At 35.7% G+C, this 23351-nt stretch overlaps 1 protein-coding gene across 1 annotated transcript in view; it reads right to left on the bottom strand.

Annotated features, from left to right (window-relative positions):
* LOC145679180 (uncharacterized) overlaps positions 1–23351 on the bottom strand; it is a 146329-nt gene that overhangs the window by 27421 nt on the left and 95557 nt on the right. Inside the window, exon 5 of the mRNA XM_081749771.1 lies at positions 9288–9470. Coding sequence (XP_081605897.1) covers positions 9288–9470 — 183 coding nt within the window. The remainder of the gene's footprint in view (positions 1–9287; positions 9471–23351) is intronic.

Genomic DNA, 23351 nt, shown 5'->3' with positions numbered 1-23351 from the left:
CATACTACACATAGAGTCTCTTCCGTATATCCTGGAATGATTAATACATCGACAACGTCATCCATGGGAAATCCCGTGACAACCCCCCTTTTTCAGAATAGCGATCTGATTCCTTTGAGCTCGTTTCGTGCTCCTCTAAGCATGAGCTCTAAGGTATCGCTGCGGACATTGAACGTTTCCCGACCTTCGGCAGGAGCATCACAAATAATTTACCCCGTGTCTTCTTACGAAGACTACAATAGTACTTAAACAGCTGACTGAGGGTGAACAACTTTAAATCGTGGAAAAGTGCTTGCTTGCCGCCTCAGGCGCATGGTTTGCTTCGATCAAATACCGAATCCGAAGTTACAGTGATTTTTGATGCTATTCAAGGAAGAATATTGCAATGAATACATTGAACGACTCCAGAACCATAATCTACAATCACTGACGCATGATCGTTCTTAGTGTGAGTCCCTTTTGGACTATGCTTGGAAAATCATAGAATTGTATTATGAAATTCCGGAAAATCCTTCTCAGACCGACCTAGTTGAATTCGTAATTCCATCCGATGAGTCACATGCAATAGCATCTCATCTTTGTCAAACCGTTAGACAAGTTATGTCGCGACTAGCTGCTCTGTGTGGGAAAGAGGTCAGTTGCCCTCTGAAGAGTTATTATGCCCGGCAAGACAAAGTTATCAAACCCGTTAAAAATAACGCGACAGCAAGTTGCTAAAGAGACTTTTGAGCTATACCCAAGCTGGATCCATATATCCTAGGGGGTACAGCTCAGAAACTAGCAATAACAATGGCCGGCGATTATACCGGAATCGATCCATGTTTAACAATCTCCGGGGGTATCGTCCCTATAATCACACCAATGGGGAATCGAACCCAAATACGAATGATAACAGCCAAATAAATTTTAATAGACCAACGTATGAGAGGAGAGAGAAGGGTAGTGGTCATGGTGATAATAACGTCAATGTTGCAAATAGATCCCAGAATTCGGTCCCTTCCCAAGTGAGAAATAATGGCGAAAAAAAGTCATATTGACTGGGGAAGTTAATAGTTGTGAAATCGCGGTAAAGACGATAAACTAATACTGCAGTTACCTGGTGAAATGGGGGAGGATAACTGCGGGAATGAGCACCCATTAATTTGGAAAATCAATATTTAAATGAAAATAGGCCCGGTTCCCTGATTCAAAAATTTTCTTTGTCAATATTTTACTAGAATTTATCACTAAATGGTCACTGATGAAGAACCGTTCACACTGAGCGAAGAGTGCTATTTTTCGGCATCTCCCAGCCTATGAGAAAGTATCGGTGGCGTTGAACTTGTAGCTGGCTCTGAACTCTGCTGAATGGACTGGGAGATGTGGAAAAAGGTAAAGCAGCATTTTCCGTCTGCAAAGTTGAGACCATACACTGGCCTCACACTTGGCCGTTTCCTATGGAAAAGAGTTTTTCGGTTCAGGGGTTTCAAAATTTTAATTTAAAAATTCAAGACCATATGTTCGAAACTGCTATTTTTGTTATTAAATATTTCCGAACTGAATTAATACTGAGATGTCTATTCTTAGACAAATTCCATTGAATCATTGACCGTGAAAGAAAAGAAATCCACATGAAAGTCAGTTTGGGAAGCTTAGTTAGCGTTCCTACTGATCAACCCAATGTAATGCTAATAATGATTCCAGAAGAAGAGATTGCAGTCGGTGAGTCATCCACGCTTGACCCCTACTGACCTGTCAAGCTGCTTGTGGAGTAACACCTCTCCATAAGGGAGAGGTTAATAGGGTGCTGAGCTGGATCCAATTCTGGGCACCGAATGCAACGTCTCCCAACAGGAAATTGATGAATACATTACTACTCTGGATGATTTACCACGACAAAGTCAATCAGATCTACGGTAATTACTACTAAATACTGATCGCTCTTGTCTACGTATCCACGCCGTGTTAATGCTCCTCCCTACAAAATTCAGTAGAAAGATTCTGGACCAGTTGTCGGTCCATTCTATTCTGTTCCTCAAACCATACAACCTGAGTTTGAAGCCGAGCTTAATAAATTATTACGCCTGGAAATTGCTATAGAACGGATGTCTCCATACAGAAATTCTATTCCCGTGGTACGGAAGGCTACTGGGGGCGTACGCCCGGTTTTGGATCTGATGGCAACTAATACGAAAATTATTTCCCAACAGATGCAGGTATAACTAATAAACGACGTATTAAACCGCGTTTCTCAGGCAATGTGGTTTTCATCATTTCATGCATACAGCGCATACTACGGTATCAGTTTACAAGAAGACTCTTACTAATGCACTAGTTTTGTTTATAAGGGAAGACAACATTGCCTTACTGTTTTGTCACAAGGATTGAAAAGCAGTTCTGTATTTCAATCCGTAATGGCAATTTTCTTTGATGCTTCCACTCATTCTTTCGTTGTATTGTTTAGATGAAGTTATCAAATCAGCGACTCAAGAAGAACATTTACTTCATCTAGAGAGAACCTTTGAAATTTTTAAGCAAGGAAACTTTTCTTTAAACTTTCGGAAATGTAAGTTCTTTGCATTGGAGTTTAAATTTTTGGGATACATAATTAGTGGCAAAACAATAAGGGTCGATCCCCGGTTAAACGAACCCATTCGCTGTTTTCTTGTATCTAAGTGAAAAAAGGCATTACAAAAATTTTTAGGCCTTATATGGTGGAGAAGAAAATTCATTACCAACTTTTCTGAACACACCGCGAAATTATATCAACTAATGAAGAAGGATCAAACATTTGTATTGTATAACAAAACCTTGTAATCTTTTTACAAGTTGAGAGATCTCCAGTTAAGTCAGTCTGATTTTTCTTTACCGTTTGACATTCAGAGTGACGCGTGTATGGAGAATTTGACTGGCTTACTCGTGCAATATCCCCTGGTAAGGAAGATCCTTACGAGTTCTCTCTCTCGATTTCTCAGTTGCAACTGTAGTCCGTTTTGTTGCTCTGTGAACATTTTGAGCAGTATATTATGGGCCGTACCACTTATGTTCATGCAGACAATTTTGCATTTACCCATGCATTTACCCAGAAAAATTTAGAAAAACGTACCACCAGAATCTTACTCAAATAACAGAAATTTGATTTGATTTTTCAATACTGTCCGGGCAAGGAGAATTTCCAACCGACATACTCAAGTTAGAGATGATAGCATTGAATGGTTATATGGATGAAGAATATATTAAAGATACTGTTTATAAGATCAAACAAACACTTACAACTATAAAAACATAAGGGAGTCCGTCGGATAAAAAAATATTATCTAATAAATGAGTAAGGTTTAGAGAAATGTTAATTGCGATGTGCAAGAGATGATTAAGGAAAAACGATTAAGAAGAGAAATGTAGACGTACCTGACGATATACGTTGTCTTGTTGTAGGTCCATCTGCTTGAAGAAAAATGTTTCTTTTATATAACTTTTTACTACGGCCAGATAGGTTAAACAATAATTAATACTTCATTTATTCATAAAAAAATGAATCAGTAAGTATGATTAATAACAAGCTTTCACAATTTATTACTAATGATGAAAAAGGTATACGTTATTTGATAAAGATATTAAACACATTATCACCAATATTTTGGAATGACGAAAAACTTGTTAAAGGGTTAGTAAATGACTTGATTAATAAACTCCAATTTGAATTACATATTCCCGGACTTAGATATTGCGGTGAACTGGGCCGCTTTCGTGCTTGAAAAAAGCATGGCAGAACACACCTTGTGGCGGTGACGTCCTTATAACCTAATCTACAACCTCTATTTGGAAACATTTAGGGAGAACTCGGGTAACGAGCGATCACAATGTTAAAAACGATTAGCATTGGATAATCCGCAGGCGAGCTCCTAAGTTAGCAAAAGTGGTCAGTGTAATATTGAGCCGTGTCAGAGACTGAACGGGTGTGGAAGTGAGAAGTTTGACAAATTCCAATGTTCCTTTAAGATACAGTCCAGCCTTCAGGGATACTTGAGGGTTTACCTACCAGGTAATAATCTATAAGAAAGATTAGAAATTGGAGATATGGATATTAACCCATTAGATGAAACTTGTAGAGTACACGATATATATATACTACAGAAATAATAGAAATAAAGCTTCCAGACATATTGCATATAAAGAATTAGAAAATCAAGCTTGGAAAAGAGTCTTTATTTAAGATGCGTCAATTGGTGAAAGACTCGTAGCTTTTGGAGTTGGTACTGCTATGAATGCTAAAGTTAAGTCAGGATTGGTTCTTTAAGATTTTTGTTATGATAAATAGTGTGGACAGTTTTGAGAGTTGTGGAGTTGCAAAGTTCTACAGCAAATAGAAGAACAAATAATAATTTGAATGCACCTAACAAAGATATTGAATTTGATTTTGAGGGAGGAGTTGGATTTATTCATCTTCACAGAGCAGACTGTTTTATGAAATTCGAAGTTGTAGGTGCTCAAGCTGGAGGAACATTTGGAGGAACAGCTGGAGCTAATGATACAATAAAGTTTGTAAATAATTTCTTCCAATTCTTTTTCTCTAGCATAGAAATTAGAAAACATGGAGTAATTATAGATAGAATTGATCTGCCTGAAGTAACATCTACAGCTATCGGAACTTAAAGATTTCTAAACCGGAAGTTGAGTATTGAAAACAAGCAGGTTTCGAAACAGATGATAAATTGGATTGGGAAAAGATTTGTATTTTATCCACTAAGATTAATTCCAGGCTTTTTAAGTGATTATAGAGAGATTATGTGGAAAGATGGATTGAGAATAACATTTATAAAGTCTGTTAATAATAATAATATTGTTTTATAGAAATGTACAGAAGCGTGTGTAACAGCTCCACATGGTGGTAAGATAACAATAAAAGTATGGAGATAAGAATGCCAATTGTAGAGTATGAACAAAATTACGAAAGGAAGTTAAAGTTAAATATTCTTAAAGAACCTAAAATTATGTTTTCATTTCACACTTATCAATGTGTACAAAAGAATGTAGAAGGTTCTTTTTTGGAATTTGATTTAACTACTCAATTTAATTATAGACAATTTGATATGCCTGAGTTTGTAATTGTAACTTATCAAACTGATAAAAGCAATAAGCACACCGCAGATTCTAGTAAATTTGCTTATTGTAAGGTTCGGAATCTCTATTTGAAAAATGATAGACAGAAAATAAAAATTTAGATTTTGATAGTAATGATTACTTTAAGAGGTATGACGATTATACTGTATTCATGAGAATAACTTGTGAAAATACAGAAATTTACTACAATCCTCATGAGTTCATTAAAAATAGACCAATGTACGTGATTAACTGTGGTAAGAGAAAGAATGTATCTATAAATTAATATATACACTAATATAAAAGTAATAGTAGATTTTGCAGAGGCAGTAGCTAATAATACAAATTTGTTATGCTATTTTAGTTGGTCAAAACAACTTTACGTGTGATCCTAAGAATGAGAAAGTAGTAGAAGAGTTTTAGATTAGATTAAATTAAGTTTATTTGTTTTATATTTAGTTTTAGTACTTTTGTGAGTATATTTTTTCATAAAAGTTATGAGCGCAATAAGGGTAAATAAAGATTTTCTATTAAATAATTATGGCAGAACACGTTGAAAATTTAAATAACCTTGGAAACTTGGAACAAAATCCAGTTACACACTTACGGGAACTTGGATCAACAGATATCATTTCATATATATACCTCTCTGACGGAAGGAATGGTGAAGAACGATCTTAATTGCTGTCATCTTTTTAAGCAGTGGGAATACAGGACAAATCTTTTACTGTCTTACAGGTGAACAGCGATTTCTAAATGTTCTAACTGTTAGAGTTTTCATTACCGAAGATCGAGTACTCTCTGTAACATATACATCACATGGCCTGAATCTTTTACATCGGCTGATTTGGATGACATATACTTTTAACTTCAACATCAAGATAATCTGGTGTGGAACATAGACTCTTATCACTGAGATAACCCTCGCACCTACCCCCGAGGTAAATAATTTGCAATTTTTCTCGACGTTTCGCACTTTATCTTATTAAAGATGGCCGCCCAGCATATTTCTTCACCATGACAGGAACATATTAACGTCTGCGTCTTTCTGTTTGCAGCTCACACTTGCAGTTAGTTTTCTTTGGTGCGTCTACTATTATTTATGGGACTGATCACTTTCTGATCATTCTCGCTGGGCTACCTGCTTTACAATTTACTCATTTCGCTCGTTAGAATCTCCACCTTATACAGACTGCGGCCAGTTTCGTGGCACTTTTGACTTTATACCAGACACCTATATATCTGTTAATGAACACTTGGAGGACTATTACGCTAGTGTGGTATCTACTGAGATCAATACCTCGATTCCTTAACGTACTACTGATTGGTGGTCGAAAGAAATGTGTCAAGCTAAACTATTCTTGCTGAGCACTTGCTCGGTTTAGACGTACTCCTACTGCTGACAATTTTGCACAGTTTCATTGCCTCTGTGCAGAGCCGTAGCTAGAGATTTCGGCGCCTCGGGCGAAGAAGAACTCCGCGCCCCTTACACTTACCATATTGAGCTTTTCTTTTATTCTTTTTTAGCTTGGTTATTTGCATATAGGACAAGCAGTTTTTGCTGTTATGCTATGCTCAGATTTTATCAAGCTGCTTGGACAGACTATTTCAACAGCCGAAAGCGATCGTTTTGTATTATTTTACCAATAAGAGCTTTCTCAAGAGGTTTATTCTGGACATTTTGTTAACTTGTCAAAATTATGTTTGGTTGGTATACAGAGAAACTTAGAGAACAGTTATGGAAATTTACCATTATTTACAACGTTTCATACCACCGATACGAAACCGAATTTTAATATCAGAAACTATGTGCTTTTAAAATGTTCGAAATGGTTGATTGCATTGATTTACAGCACTTGTAGGCTTTTGTAGTTTTATTCTGTATATGATCACAAAAATAACATTTCAATTTCGACTCTATTTCGGTTCTAGCAAACAGGTTGAATTTGCTAATGATATATTTTCTTTTATTCCTCTTAAGGGGCGGTGGTGTGATATTATTGTTTTAAATCTTCATTCTCCAACAGAAGATATGGATAACGATATGAAGAAGTAGTAGAACGGATATTTGACCAACTCCCACATGAAAATTCTATTAGGAAATTTCAATGCGAAGGTAGAACGAGAGAATATTTTGAAACCGATTCTAAGGAATAAAAGTCTGCATAACGAAAGTAATGATAACGGAGTTAGGCTCGTGAAGTTTGCCATATGAAAAAACTTTATCGTTAAGACTACAAAATTCCCACATGGCGACGTTCACAAATACACGTGGATCTCGGCAGATGGAAGAACACAGAATCAAATTGATCATGTTTTAGTAGATTGAAGACAGTCTAGCATAATTGATATTCGATCGTTCATTGAGGCTGATTTTGACCCTGATCACTATGTAGTAGCAGCTATAAACAGTGATAGATTATCGTTAAATAAAGGGAATATTCAACATTCTGAGATGGGAGAGATGCAGCTCAAAATAAATTAAACAGTCGAGAGGAAAAAAAAACAGATTAAAGTGTCGAATAGATTCTCAGAATTAGAAAGTTTTGGGAGCGCTACTGTTGAGGATACATGGATTCAAATTAGAGATAATATTAAAATTTCGGCAAGAGAAAAGTTGATAAAAACGGAAATAGGTAGGAACAAACTATGGTTTGACCAGGAATGCACCAAACTAGCGGAGGAGGGAAAATAGGCGAACTGCGTCCTCTACAAAATTCGAACGTCATCATTACATGAAATTTCGTTGGTATCAGACGACAAAACTCCAAAATATTTAAAAGAAAGAAACGCGAGTTTTTAGAAAGCTAAAATTAAGGAACTTGAAAATAATAGAAAATATTAAAGACATGTATAAGGACATCAACAAATTTAAGAAAAAATATCAACATCGCGGGTATATATAAAAGGGAGGCGACAAAACCATTCTCACTGGTACAGATAGCACCTTGAATAGATGGAAAGATTTCTTTGACAATTTACTTAACACGCAACCATAAAATAATGTTCGTGGGGAACGGGAAATGCACACAGCAGAACTATATATTCCACAGCTTAGCCGAACAGAAGTAGAAATCGCTATAAATTAAAGGAACACGAATCTCCGGGTATAGACGGAATTTCGGCTGAATTAATTGAAAATTCTGGAACAAGATACACAAACTTATTCTCCTTATCTGGAACAAGGAGGAATTACCAAGACATTGGAAATAATAAATCAATTGTTCCAATTCATCAGAAAGGCAGAAAACGGATTGTAATAATTATCGAAACATTTCTCTTCTGTGAACATCTTATAAAATCCTCTCATACATTCTATTAGGAAGATTGATCTCATGTGGACAAAAATTTATTGGAGATTATTCTAGACTTTGACCGTTTCTGATTTTGAAAAACTGCTGTGTACACTATATGTCATTAGTCGGCGCCTTGTATATCACATCGTCATTAAGAAATAATATAAGATAACTTTTTTAAGTAATAAGTAAAAACCTTTTGGGAGTATTATTGAAATATTTGTAGCGCAGCAAGCAAGAAAATTCTTACCAAGTTATTTCCATGCAAACTGACAAAAGATTGATTTAATAGGGTGCCAATATCTTTACGGGGCGCCGCGTAGTTTACTTTATTCTAACACTTTTTCTTTGTTCTTGCTTGTTCGGCACCCGCTTGATATCAGCGTCTGAGGCAACCGCTCTTCTCACCCTCCCAGTTACGGTTTAGCCTCCATTCCAGAGCACGCTGCTTGATTAAACAAGGAAGACGACGTAGCTGGCGCGATCATGCCTTCAGTTTCACTCAGATAGTTCAATGCATATTGTTTCGTATAAGGTTCACCGTGTTCAGGGCTATTCCACTCCGTTGACGTTTCTGCACTTTTTGTATAAGATGAACGATCGAGGACCAGAAGGAAATTGGGAGTTTTAGTTCGGTTTATTATTCGACTGACTTCGAACAAGTAGAACACCTCGTTCTAGACCCTTACAGTTTACACCAACAAATAATGATGATTAGAACTTATCTTTTACTGCTGGTAAATTTACCGCTTATCTCACTAACATTAATTGCAGTGCCCCTTAGCCATAATCTACCCGTTCATTATGCTATATGCCTCATTATATTTCCAATCTTTTTGCCACTCGCAAACAAAATAACATTAACAAATTCTATTTGGGAAATTAGAAATAATACACGAAGCTTTACTTTACCTTTATCTTGGTTCTGATTATCTGCGAATTCATGTTCACATATAAAATATGTTCTGTTCGGACTGCAAGGTATATCATTCAATTTTCCACGGTTATTCACTGAGCCACAAAACTCCTCTCCTCCCTGGTTATTTGGTTCTCCTTTTCTCCACACAGCATAGCCAGCTGCTTCTAAACTTTGACCTATCACAGGAGTAGCAGATTAGTATTAAATGAACTCAATTGAATCCTAGCAAATGTTTCAAGGATGGAACAAGTATTCTAATAAAAAGATAGCATTTTTTTTTAATATTTACCGTTAATGAAAAAAAAACATCGAAAAAGTAAGTAACATATATAAGATAGAATATCTATGCTAACAACCATCGCAAGATGTGTTTACATGTATAAAACAATAGCTCATATAATTTTGAGTACTGTGACTGGCAATCTGGATGTGTTAGAAAAGAGCATATAAAGAATTATGGCGACAAGAGTTCTTGTAAATATATGATCAGCATATCAGTTGCTATCGCTGTTACTTTAGACTTTCTAGACTGACGTTCGCAACCTTCATATAAGTTGTTTCCAAATTGCCTTACGATAGGACAGCACCAAAATATTTGTCTCTCTATATTTCAAATGGAAGAGAGGTTTCGGGCTTGAGCACTCTCTTCAGCAAGACATTATGGCAAAATATTTACCATATTAAGATGTACCTACTTATATACATACATACATACATACACACACACACACACACACACACACACACACACACACACACACATATATATATATATATATATATATATATATATATATATATATATATATATATATATATATATATATATAAGTCACCTGAATGAGTGAACCTCTCCCCTCTTGATGAAATTTCTACGTGTGCCACTGAAATTAAAACACGAAACTAAAACATTACTGTTAACACACCAAATATCAATATTGAAGAAGCTGTATCATGATCTGTATTATAGTTTTAGGTGCATTAAATTATCAGAGGACTTACAGTGACGGGCACGCTGAAATAGAACTCTGACAATAATCTTAAGGATAACAAGTCGCTCACAAAGCGTTGGTATGGCAAGAAAATATATGCCAATCACTTTTGTTTCCCGATATACTTTATCCTGACACATTGTTATATTTTATCATAACAATATATGTTATTATACCACTATAGGCCTAAAATATGGGAATACGTTTAATTACTTCTTTAAATGGGACAACCAACTTTATGGTTTATACTGCTGTATCCTGTGCTTTATTTTTCCTTACATTATACTTTATTATGCGTTTTAGTAAATTATGCCTTAGAATGCTGCTCTTGAATTATACTTCATTTTCGCATTTCTATCAAATATGTTTTATTTTATTTTTTTTATTACGTAAAAATTAAAAATTAAATCAATACACCATATTTCAGAATTTAAACAGATTGCACTTAAAGTGTCAACGTAAATAGATAATGCAAACATTTGAAAAAATATGTTTTATTTTTTAGTGTTCAATCTTTTTCATCCTCGCTATTGCTGTTGGTGTCAGTGTTTCTTTCCTCTATTAAAAGCAAGTTGCAAGTGAGTTTCAAGATTTTCTTCCTTAAACAAAGTTCTGCGTGGATTTAAAATCCAGTTTAGAGTTGGGAAGCTCCTTTGAACTGAAGCAGTAAATGGAGTTGCGGTTAGTGCTCCCATAGGAAAGGTACTCAAATTTGACATCTTATTCAGATGTTTCTTCTCAAAGGTAAAGGGGGAAAGGTAATTAATTTCGTGTTGAGGAATTATACGATACATGCACAATTCTTCCTAAGGTATATTCGCATGAATGAAACGCTTGAATTCAGTCGGTAGGCCTTCTGCAAACATATTTAGATTTGCGGGAGTGGGATCCAGACACTGAACGTGTTTCCAAAATTTAGTAGTTAGTGATATCCACTCATATAACGGCAAGCTTTTTGCATTGCACGCCAGAAGTTCCATGAATTTTTTGAACGGATGAAAGAAGAAGCCACACTTAACTTGCATCCACACTATGTATTTCGAAAACTTTTATCTGCTTACACCTTGCATCTGAAATTTTACCTATGGTATTAAGGTGAAAATTAAGACATTGTTCTTCGAATTAGTTCCTTGGGATTTGTCACAGCAGAACTTCCTTCTTCTTCCTTTTCTATCCACTTCTGAATTTTGCTGTAATAAGCATTGCGAATCTTTTCTGGCTGGAGCCAAGTCCCCCAACGGTTAATCACTGGCAGTGGAGGAACACTGGTGATCTTTTCTGTTTCACACAAGGGTTCAACAGTCTTTGCCGTCTGGCTGGTGTTTTAGTCAAAGGTGATTTAACTGATATGATAAATGTATCAGCTACTTTCATACCATTTCTAGTATCTTGTGCGCGTAAGTGGAGGAAGTGTGTCCAGCAAGTAGAATGCTTTAATCTAGGAGCAACTGCAGCTAAGAGCACAGCAGCACTTTTCGTGTATGAGCCATTATCAGATATTAGAACTACAAACTGCCTTCTCTTAACACCAATATCACTTAATGCGCCAAGAACAGTGTCTACTATCACATTTGCGTTGCACCGTTGCGCTATTTTTGTTCTGCTCAGGCAAAAACATTTAGTAGACTCACCAAGTCGTCGGACTAGAACATTTACAACTTTACGATTTTTAATATCAGTAGTTTCGTCAAAGATCACAGAAACATCTTTTCCTTCACATTTTTATTTTATTTCATTCAGACTATCATCAGCACAACTATGTACATATTTTCTTAAAGTACTTTCTCTAAGGGCCGTTATAGTGTTAGTAGATGATTGAATCTAATTTCTGAACTCTTCATTCCTAAAACCATGAAGAAGGATACCAGCTACAACAAATGTGTAACTATATTCTTGACTGTGCATGCTGTATGTTGTCTTGATTGGTGCCCATGCGCTCCAACAGTTGAGGGAAAGTGGTGGCCAAACTATTACCACCTTCACTTTGTGTAGTTTTCTTTACGCGGTGTTTCAAACAAGAAACATGTAGCTGCACAGTAGACTTCTCATAATTATTTAATGAATTCAGAACAAAGAGTATAAAATAGGTTACTGCCTACTAATTTGAAATGGTCAGTTGGGAATTCTCTTACTCTCTGAGATGCATATGCTTTTGGCTTTGGCATCTTGAGATAAGCACAACCAGTCTCGCCTACCTTTTAACACAAAGTGAGGAAACGACAAAAATATTCTGAGCGGAAGGTGGGAGAGATGAGGAAATCAAACCTCCCATTGTAATTTGCAGGTTATCATATTTCCATTGTTTCCGGCTTTGATAATAGCCTTTGTTGACCATTTCTTTTCTTTGGCACAAAAATATTCTCCTTTGGTGTACATATATTTTCCTGTGGTGTATACATTCACAGAGCTCTGGAATAAAAAGTATAAGCATTATGCTTCATGCATTATTTCTGTAAATTATGCTTTATTATGCTTAGAAAATTAGCAAATTTGAATATTAAAATGGCCAAAATCACATATATGGTACCAACCATAGGTGGGAAATTCCATTATGCTTTTACTGCTTTTTATGATTTATGGTTGCCCTAAATACTGTTATATACTACTAGCTGAACGTGCGGTCTCTACGCAGCGCATGATTCACATATGAGCATGAATATGCTTGTCATTCCTCATAACATGTGTATAAGTCCCATTACAGACGCAAGTGAAAGACGTCTTAATAAAAAAAATTGGCATAAAGGGGAGTTTTTTCGATTATTTTCTCAATATCTCGTACCGTTTGCAAGATTTGAGCCTACTTCCGGTTGGAGTTTCAAATTCATATATGATCAACGTTTTCTTTCTTGTTGCATGCAGCATGTAATAAGCAAATGCATCATATACACAATTAGTTATGTCAATGATATATGGTGCTCATTGGGCAAGATACTCCAAACAATAAAGATTCATCTTAACGTGGAAAAATGGTTATCCTTCCCTTTTCATTATAAGTTGACCTTGAGACAAACGCCTGAGTGATATGCAACCCTTATATACAATTATACTATAGTGGAATGTATAAGATATGATGTTTTTTTTAAAATTTCAGTGCTTCCAGTGTACTCCTAAAAATGTAATAAAAATAATGGTCACGTTTATTTTTTACATATTCAATTAGAACTGGAAATTCTACACACATTTGGAATCGACCGGTGAAAACGGCACTTTTGTAGCATTTGTGGTTTCGAGATCTCATTGTCGAAAGAATTGGGGATAAATATATAAACCTAGCATTTTAATATATAGATTAGCTAATCCTTAGCTCTCTACACAGCGCATCATTCACATATGAGCATGAATCTCCTTCTTATTAATCACATCTGTACATGTCCCTTTATAGACACAAGTGAAAGACGTCTTGGTAAAAATTGGCAAGGGATACCATAAAGGGGAGATTTTTCTATCACTTTTTCAATATCTCGCATCGTTTGCAAGATTTGAGCCTACTTCCGGTTGGAGTTTTTAATTCATGTATGATAAGTGTTTTTTTTTCTTTCGCATGCACTATGTAATAAGCCAATACATTACGCACACAATGAATTATAATGTCAGTGATATATGGTGTTCATTGGGCAAAACACTCCAAACAATGAAGATGCAACTTAGAGTGGAGAAATAGTTATCCTTTATTTATCATTTTTATTTGGCCATGAAATAAACGCCTGGGTGCGTTACAACACCCTTATACAATTATGTGGTGTTGGAATGTATAATGCGTAGGATATGATGCTGTAGTTTTTTCTAATTTCAACACTTTCAGTGTACCAGTAAAAATGTAATAAAGAAATAATGACCATATTTTTTAAATATTGAATTGGAACTGGACAATCTACATAAAATTTGCAGTCGATCAGTAAAAACACCTTTGTAGGGCCTGTAGTTTCGGAGATCTCGTTGTCGAAAAAAATGGCCACAAACATATAAACGCCCGCAATCATATATTTTAAAAGGTCTCCAAAGATGGCAGGACAATTGATTTGGATTGATTTTTGAAAAGGCTTATTAAAATACAGAGGTTTTGAGGAATAATTTAAACAATAAACTTTATGAAAAAGATCTATTTAAATATTTTATTTAAAGTACACATAATACAAAACATTTGTCTTCGTTGAACGTGAAATCACAAATAACCGTAAATCAATGGTGAAATCCAATATTATAGGTTGGAGTATCACTTACTGTCACATGATATCTCTGGCCACAGAGAAGGTGTTGCCTTCTACGGCCCGCCCATCCATTGGATGGGAATGAAACTCTTGTTAAAAAAAAAATACTGTCACATTAAGGAAGGTCCAGCTCTTTTATTACACATTTTGGCATCGCTGTATACTTTCATTCTCCGAACCGGCTATTACCTACCCGGTTGGAAGGTTTCCAAGGTACTCATATTTCTTAAGTCATATAAACAAAAGTCAGACCCAGCATCATACAGGCCAATTCAACTAACGTCAACGTTATGCAAAATATTTGAACTTATTATCGTTCGCAGACGTCATCATCACTTGTCAACCCATGATATTCTGCCTACACACCAAGCCTGTTTTGATTTAATCACACCAGCCTCCTCGATAATCTCGTACGTCTAGGTACTATTCTCACGAATCATTATAATAATACAGCACCTTCCTGCTTACTTCTCTTCTACCTACAAAAGGCGTTTGACCGAGTGTGGCACAATGCTCTTATCTATAAATTACATCTTTTTCGTCTTCCTGCGGCCTATCTTCGGATGGTATATCATTTTCTCAGCAACCGTCTTGCTTATATTTTAATAAATAACAGTGTATCCTTTCCATTTTTTTTTTTTTTTTGCACTGGCGTCCCACAAGGTTCAGTTTATCGCCTTTATTATATATTCCATTTGTTAGTGATCTACCTGTTATGCCAGAACTGATTTACAATTTCACTTTTGCGGATGATACAGCGCTGCTCGCTTGTTGTCAAACTATGCATCAAATCAATACCGATTTATACTGGCGTCCCACAAGGTTCAGCTTTATCGCCTTTATTATATATTTCATTTGTTAGTGATCTATCTGTTATGCCAGAACCGATTTACACTTTCAGTTTTGTGGATGATACAGCGCTGCTCGCTTGTTGTCAAACAATGCATCAAATCAATACCGATTTACAAGGGGCCATTGATCCTTTCAGCAACTGATGTAGTCGGTGGCAATTAAAATTAAACTGTTAAAAAACACAGGTGTTAGTCATCCTTCCGCATAAGAGGCGTAGTAGAGTGAGACGTAATCTATTTCTGCTTAATATTCAAGTCCAAGGTGCAACCATCCATGCAAGTACTACCGTTAAATGTCTGGGAGTGATCTTTGATGCTAAATTAACCTGGAAACCTCACCTTTTTCACTCAAAGAGAAGGCCCCAAACCGTGAAGTACCACCTGGGGCTTACAAGCTAACACACTGTTAAAAAACGTGTTAAGCGTTTTTTCGTCCCTGTCTCACACATGGCCATACTGCCTGGGTTAGCGCTGGAGGTGAATTTTATAAGCGGCTTCTTATCATCGTACGTCATCTATTACGTTTAGCCTACCGCATCATCTTGCCTAGCCCTACTCGCCTTTTGTACGATAAGCTGACTTTCAGCATATCACTCGACATCTTGAAGATATCCGCTCTAGGTACACCTTGTCTCAAAAAGGTTGAGCGCATTCTTTATTGGTGTTTTGAGGCAAAAATTTTCTAAGTCCAGCTTCGGGTATCTTCCGGAAAAAGTAAGCCAGGTTCGAACCTCCAAGCCAGCCTTTGCAATCGGGAAAAAAGTTTGCAGATGTGTTTTCTTCTTTTAAATATAATAAGACTTGTTGCCAAGTGTTTAAAAAAGCAACATTGATTGAAATACTTAATGATACAATATTTCGAAACCTTTTATTAATGTGAGCATATGCTTGTTTGTCATTTAGCTTTCTATACGTAATGGAACATTTAAATACGTTAAAGAATCTTTCCATATGTAAAAGAATGCTCAAAGTTAAGAAATAGAACATAATTATCGCCTGAGTACTAAAATAAAAGTCAAAGTAGTACAGAAACAGCGTTTGTAATGGATATGAATGTCATAATTATCTTGAGATCCGTTATACATCGCTAGAAGCTTAGTTTTAGAATTCCTTGTGTTAGCTCATTGGTAAGCTGTCAGATTTCAAATCATAAGGTTGTGAGTTCGAATCCCATCTGGGTCAATAGTTTCTTTAAAATTATATTTTCCGCAATGCATGTAAAATTATATAAAATAATTACATTAAAATACATAAGTTGTTTATATATAACATAATAATTACAGAACATAGTAATTATTATGTTTAAAATATAACATCTGAGATAATTTTCACAGTAGGTCGGTATTATATATGAGGATGTAAATACAAGTTAAGAAACTCGTTCAATAGCAATAAATAAATCATGTAGTGTATTTATTTGCAGCTATTTGTCATATAGAGAGTAATTCTCAACATTCATAATATAGAATGTCATTTATGTTCTTGAAAAGTTATTCGATGCATAAACAGAAGGTATAAACAGAGAATCCAAAGTCGGAACGCTCGCAAAAAAATTCATGAACCCCAAAGGTCACGTGAGCAGACTGGAATTGTCATTATGAAGCATGTCACAGCACAAAGTCTTTACATAGATTTTCAATTCAATTCCTGATATATGCTTTTGCAATGTGGAAGTTGTGATGCCTTGAGTCGCCCTCTCTCGCTCGCTCGCTCGCTCACTCTCTCTCTATTTATACAGAATATAAAAGTGGATTTATGTGTGTGTTTCAACATAATTCTGATATATCTAGAGCAATTTTAACTATATTTCTTACAGTCTGGAAAAGGAGTACTGTCGGGATACATATCAAAAATGCTAGAAGCGGGTCGATATTATTATTGAATCCATAGTTTCGTGGTCGCTTAGGTGAATAGCTCTACTTTCAATTCAAGTCCAATTAAGCTCCCATTAGCACCCAGGGTGGTTACGTAGCGACATAAAGATATCGAAATCAACCGATATTACAATCGAATCGTAAGTTTTCAGCGCCGCTAACAGTGCAGCATTTCCCATTAGTCCACATTAGTCCCATTGCCTAGAGGGCAACATATTTGCAGAGTGCAAATTTTAAAACTTGAATAATATTTTAATTTTTCCGTATGAAAAAGTTAAAAATAATGAGCAAATATACTATTTCACGAACAATCCTCTTTTACTATTCTAATATGTTTAATAATAGCGTAAGAAATGTAATAGTAATTCAGAACATGTTTCACAGTTGTTATTTTTTCTTACATAGTTGTAGCTGTAGCATGTAGTGAGTGGAATTTAACTGTAATAAATTCACTAATTAACCATATTCCAATTAAGTTTTATTTTTAAGTTCGGAATGAAGGGGCGGAGAAATATGGAGTTATTGGGGGCACCGAGCTTTTCTACATTTTACTTTCAAGATCTCCATTTTTCTTTTGTCATTTGTTCCTAATAAAAAAAGTTCAGTCACTTTTGGATTGTCATAGAATAGTAGGAGTTGGATTTTGGGATGCAGCCTGTGAGATTCTAGAGGAGCTAACTGCTTGAAAAAATATTTTTGAATCATCTGTAACATATGAAATAAGGATATGTATCATAAAAAATTGAAAGTAACTATGTCTGCGTAATCATCACGATCAAATTGCAAAGTCAAATGAATTGACGTTTGGTATATAATCAGGCTCCAATCCCAACTGGGAAGTTATCATACGCGTGTCACTTTCATTATAATACATATCCTTATGGGGAGTAGAAGTCCGAATTTTTGCGAAAAATTAGTATCTCACAAGCCGTTCAACTGAGAGCTGAAATTCAGTATATAACTCTTTATTAAAAATAAAGAGAATATGCCCTGGCATATTTTAAAATTGTCTTTTATGAGCGGGGGGACGGGGGTGCATTTTCTATATATTGGAAATTGGTAGTGGGTTGATTTGTAAAAATATTCGAAAACGATTGATATTAGTTGAGAAAAAAATTGAGTAATGCAAACTAAAGTTCTTTTTGAATTTTATACCCACTGCTTTCTATTTATAACTGCTGAAGCTGGTGTTTAATATATGGAGCGTTCCGAGCATAAGGCAATCAAGCCATAAAGTTAGAGAAAAATGGCCATAAAATTTGTATTCTAAACTTAATTACATGGGCATTTTCAATTAGTACGGCATGCTTAATTATATAGAAAATTAGTTTCTCTCTCTCTCTCTCTCTCTCTCTCTCTCTCTTTTTTTTTACGTTGGTCTACTTTTCCTTGATTCGAAACTTTTAAATTTCACCCTATTTTCTACTGTAAGGCAACAAAGAAATAATTACATATGATAAATTTAAATTCATTTTAATTCGGAAGATGAGAAACACTTTGCCATTATATATCGTAAAGGTCAGACCCACCAGTATTGTAACAAAGAGGTGCTTGAGCCAATGACGGTAGAAATTCAAACTCCGAAAAGTGATAATTTCACAGTCTTGTTTTATTACAAGTGTAATCTCTTTAGTCAATGGAGAGGAGGACGTGGATCATCGGTCAGAGTTGATGTCGATGGGTTTTGGTGGGTCGGAGTTGGTTGCAATGGTTCAGAGTGGTTCATAGTTGGTGGTGGGTCAGAGTGGATCACGATGGTTGATGGGTCAGAGTGGGCCAATGGGTCATTTGGGTGGTGGGTCATAGTGGGTCATGGTGGGTTGTGGATCAAATTTTCATTGACCCACACCATCTCTGGTTAAAATTGTACTAAAGGTAAGAGGCACCGAAGATGCATGTCGGCTATTATGCTCAAATTTTGCGCATGGATAGTACTCCACCAGAAAGCAATAAGTCTCAAACGGTTCACGGTATGACCTCCTAGAACTCGAGATGTAGGGATTTGTCTGATTGGCTAAATTAAGACGTCAATGATTTATCCTTCAACAACCAAGCTTTTTATGATCGTTTCCGTGGGGAAGTCAGAAGAACACGTGCCTAGTAATCGTAATATTGATAGTTCGCGTCCACCCCGGGGTATTTGTTTTGTGTTTTTTTGTTTCACCTAAATATAAACAAATCACACATATAGGCATTTTAACATATTTTGGGAGAGTAATTTTGTGTTTCGTTGACGTTTCATCGCGTCTCTGCCGCTGGTAGTAAAGTTTTCAAAATGGAACTTGGGCCATCACGGATCGTCGCTGCGGGGCCACCAATTTCTGGCGAGAGGTTAATAGTTGACCATCTGTAGTCCACCGACGCTTACAGGTTAGGGTAATGAACGATGTCCTTGCCTTGTAGACTTCATGACTAACGACGTCGGCAGTCAACTAGCTTTTAGTATTCCTTTACTGACCATCTATCGTTCATGTTTGTACACGGTGTTGTCATAATAATAATAATAATAATAATAATAATAATAATAATAATAATAATAATAATAATAATAATAATAATAATAATAATAATAATAATAATTATTATTATTATTATTATTATTATTATTATTATTATTTGTAGTAACAGTAGTATAATTGATGATAGAATAATTATTGTCTATGTATTGTCTAGGTAGGACTACACACAGAATTTGGCTCGTTTTGGTTCGACTTGACTCTAATCCGAGTCGAGTTGGAAGATATTTTTCGCGCCGAGTCCAAGAGTAGACCTCAAAGATGTCTGTTTCGAGTCGAGTCGAGTTTCAAAGAAAAGTCGTTCGTGCCCATCCCTACTAATGAGAGCTTAATCGGAGTTAAGCGAAATTGAAAGTCTCACTATTTATCTAAGCGACCCCGAAAACTATGAATCTAATATCGATCATTTTCTAGCAATCTTTTATATGTATCTAGCAATCTCCCATTCACCATAGGTAACCCGACAGCACTCTTTTTGAAACTATAAGAAATGTGGTTAAAATTACTCTAGGCCAGTGGTTCTCAATCTAATTCCTATCACGATCCCCTTTTATCACACGCTCTTGCCAGCGACCCTTTTATAATTTGTTTTATAATAAGCTTGTGTGGGATTTTTAACATACCTATTTCTATAATAGTAGAATCCATTTTTTTGTTTATAGTGAACAGTGCCATGGAAAATCATTGCCCGGGGCGAGAGTATAGTACGATGTCACCGTATATATGAGTGACGTCGACAGACTAGCTACGAAGCGCCACCATGGTTGGCACGAAGCTCAATAACATTTTCAAAATAAACCCTACCTTTCCTTAATTTTGAGCACATTTTATTACGTTTTTCCTTCTATTTTACACATGTGCACATGCACTTTCCTAACTTGAGTAACACACTTCCTCCGAAATGTGTGGCCCCTCTTTTCGGCGCCCGGCACTGACAGTGGATACAGTAACTGTAATATATATATTCCCAACGACGAAGGTGCTGGTTCAAGATGGATGTTAAACTCCTTCATTGAAGAGGCCATTAACGTATCCGATCTAAGCCCACAACTTCTTGACCAAATAATAGAATGATCATGCGACAAGTCTTTGCAACTGGTTTTCTGTAACGAAGACTTGGACAAGTTCTGCCTGATAAGGAGAGAAGAATATCCTGGTCTGGTGATTGCTGCTTTAAAAGTAATAATTCCATTTGCTATATCGTACTTGTGCGAAAGTGTTTTTTTTATGGTAAACATTAAAACAAAGATAAGAAATCGCTTATCAGTTGAAAATGGCTTGATAATATTCGTCATGAAGATTGAACCGGGCATTGCTGCACTAGTGAAATTACACCATGCTTAGGTATCTCATTAGGTTTTAATTTTAATTGTATTTCAATGTGCAGGTTTTGTTTCATGTGTATTTTTCTAGTATTTCTATATACAGTTCTCATTAGTTTTATATCATACCTCTTTGATTTAAATTCATTTTTAAAAACTCTACTAACTAACTAACTCTATGGCCTATGGAACCCGGAGGTTCAATGCCGCGTTCACAAAAGCTCTACACTGACTTCTATCCTTAGCCAATTGTATCCAGTTTCTACTTTGTATTTTTATCTCAGCGAGATCCATCTTAATATTGTCCTCCCATCTGCCCCTAGGTCTTCCTAATGGTCGTTTTCCGTTTGGTCTTCCAGTCAAGACTTTCAAAGCGTTTCTACTTTCTTCCATTCTAGCTACCTGACCTGCCCACCTAAGCCTCCTAGACTTGACGACCCTAACAATGTTGGGTAACCGTATAAATTATGTAGTTCCTCGTTATGAAGTTTCCGCCATTCCCCATTCCCGTTCCTCTTGGGTCGGAATATTCGTCTAAGGATCTTGTTCTCAAATACTTTCAGTCTATGTTCTTCCCTCAGAGTAAGCGACCATGTTTCGCAACCATACAGAACAACAGGCATGATTATCGTTTTGTATATTTTAAGCTTCAAATTTCTCGACAGAATTCGCGACGACAAGAGACTTTGAACCGAATAGTAACACGAATTCTACACCCTTTGAAAATGTTCAGTAGACTTATTTTTTATTGTTCTTTACAGTGTGTATAAAAAATAAAAGTATGCCTATCAGAACAAAATTAAAAATAATATTTAAAAATAATTTCTGGTATTAGATTCTAACTATATTTATCTCTTCCGCCTATCTTCGCGATCCCCTAGGGGCCGCGACTCCCAGGTTGAGAAACCCTGCTCTAGGCATACATGAGTTATGATGGAACATACATACATACACTTTTATATGTATAAATGCAGATAAGAGAGAGTTGAGAGAGAGCGATTAAGGAATTACCGCTCTCAATCTCTTCACTTTACTTTTGCGATTCGTGAATTTCTTACGTGACAGTTTGGGGCTAGCTAGTTTTTTGTCTTGAACCACGATCCGATTTTCGATATGCTCTACCTAAATGCTGTAATGCGAATATTGAGAAGTTATCTGCGATGAAAGTAGCTGCAAATAAATATATTACATAACTTATTTATTGATATTACACGATTTTTTAAATTTGTATTCAATATTCACACATAATACACCGATGTTCTGTGAATACCTCAGATGTTATATTTTAAAGATAAGAATTACTTATGTCGTCAAATGATATGAATATATATATTCAACTGATATATACAACTGATGATATGAATATATATATTCAACTCATATATACAACTGATGATATGAAAATATATATACAACTGATGAATTGTAATGTAACTATTTTACATAATTTTCATGCATTGAGGAAAGTAGAATATCATAAAAGAATCTCACCTGAACGGGTATCGAACTCACGATTTAAACGCTCGGTGGTGTACCACTGAGCTAACATGACCGCTTTTCGGAAGCTGCTTCTGAAATATAACTGAGCTCATACGTAAATGCTCTTTTCCGTATGGAAATCACAATGACGAAACGAGAGTGTGAATACATAGTCTCGAAATATTGTGTCATTAAGTATTTCAATCAATGTTATTTTTTTCTACACTTAATACCATTTCAACATGTCTTATTATATTTAACAGAAGGAAAACATATCTGTACATCTTTTCCCGATTACTAAGGTTGGCTCAGTGAATACGTTCGTGAGACTTCGTGCTATTCACATCGTCTCTCGCTCGCTGTTAGTGTTGTAACACACGACGAGTCGATTTAAGTTTGTGTCTGTGCGATTATCTTAGTGGGATATTGAATTTATTAGTGTCTTCTAGCTCTTCATATCTTTATTTCTTCGAGTGATTTTGTGGTCGTTCTACGACGAAATTTCGACATGAGTTGTTTACGTGAAAATACCTTACGCATAAATTTTGGTCAAGTAAGTCAAAAGCCTTCGACAATTTTTGTCCATGAATGGATCCGAAACACGTTTAAATTAACCATAGATCAAATCCACAGCATTGAACTGGACTATATCAAGAAACAACTGTATATTAAGTTAGTCAACAAGGTTCTGTGTGAACGAATTCTATCTTCTACTCATGGTGAAGTCAAATTTACCGATAGTGACAAGGAATATTTACTTCCTATTGATCTCGCTGACAACAGTATTACCGTCGTTAAGGTGTCTTTGTGCCCCA

Source organism: Thermobia domestica, chromosome 2 (genome assembly GCF_964235325.1).
Source record: "Thermobia domestica chromosome 2, izTheDome1.hap1.1, whole genome shotgun sequence".
NCBI lineage: Eukaryota > Metazoa > Arthropoda > Insecta > Zygentoma > Lepismatidae > Thermobia > Thermobia domestica.
This window is presented reverse-complemented; position numbering and strand designations above follow the sequence as displayed.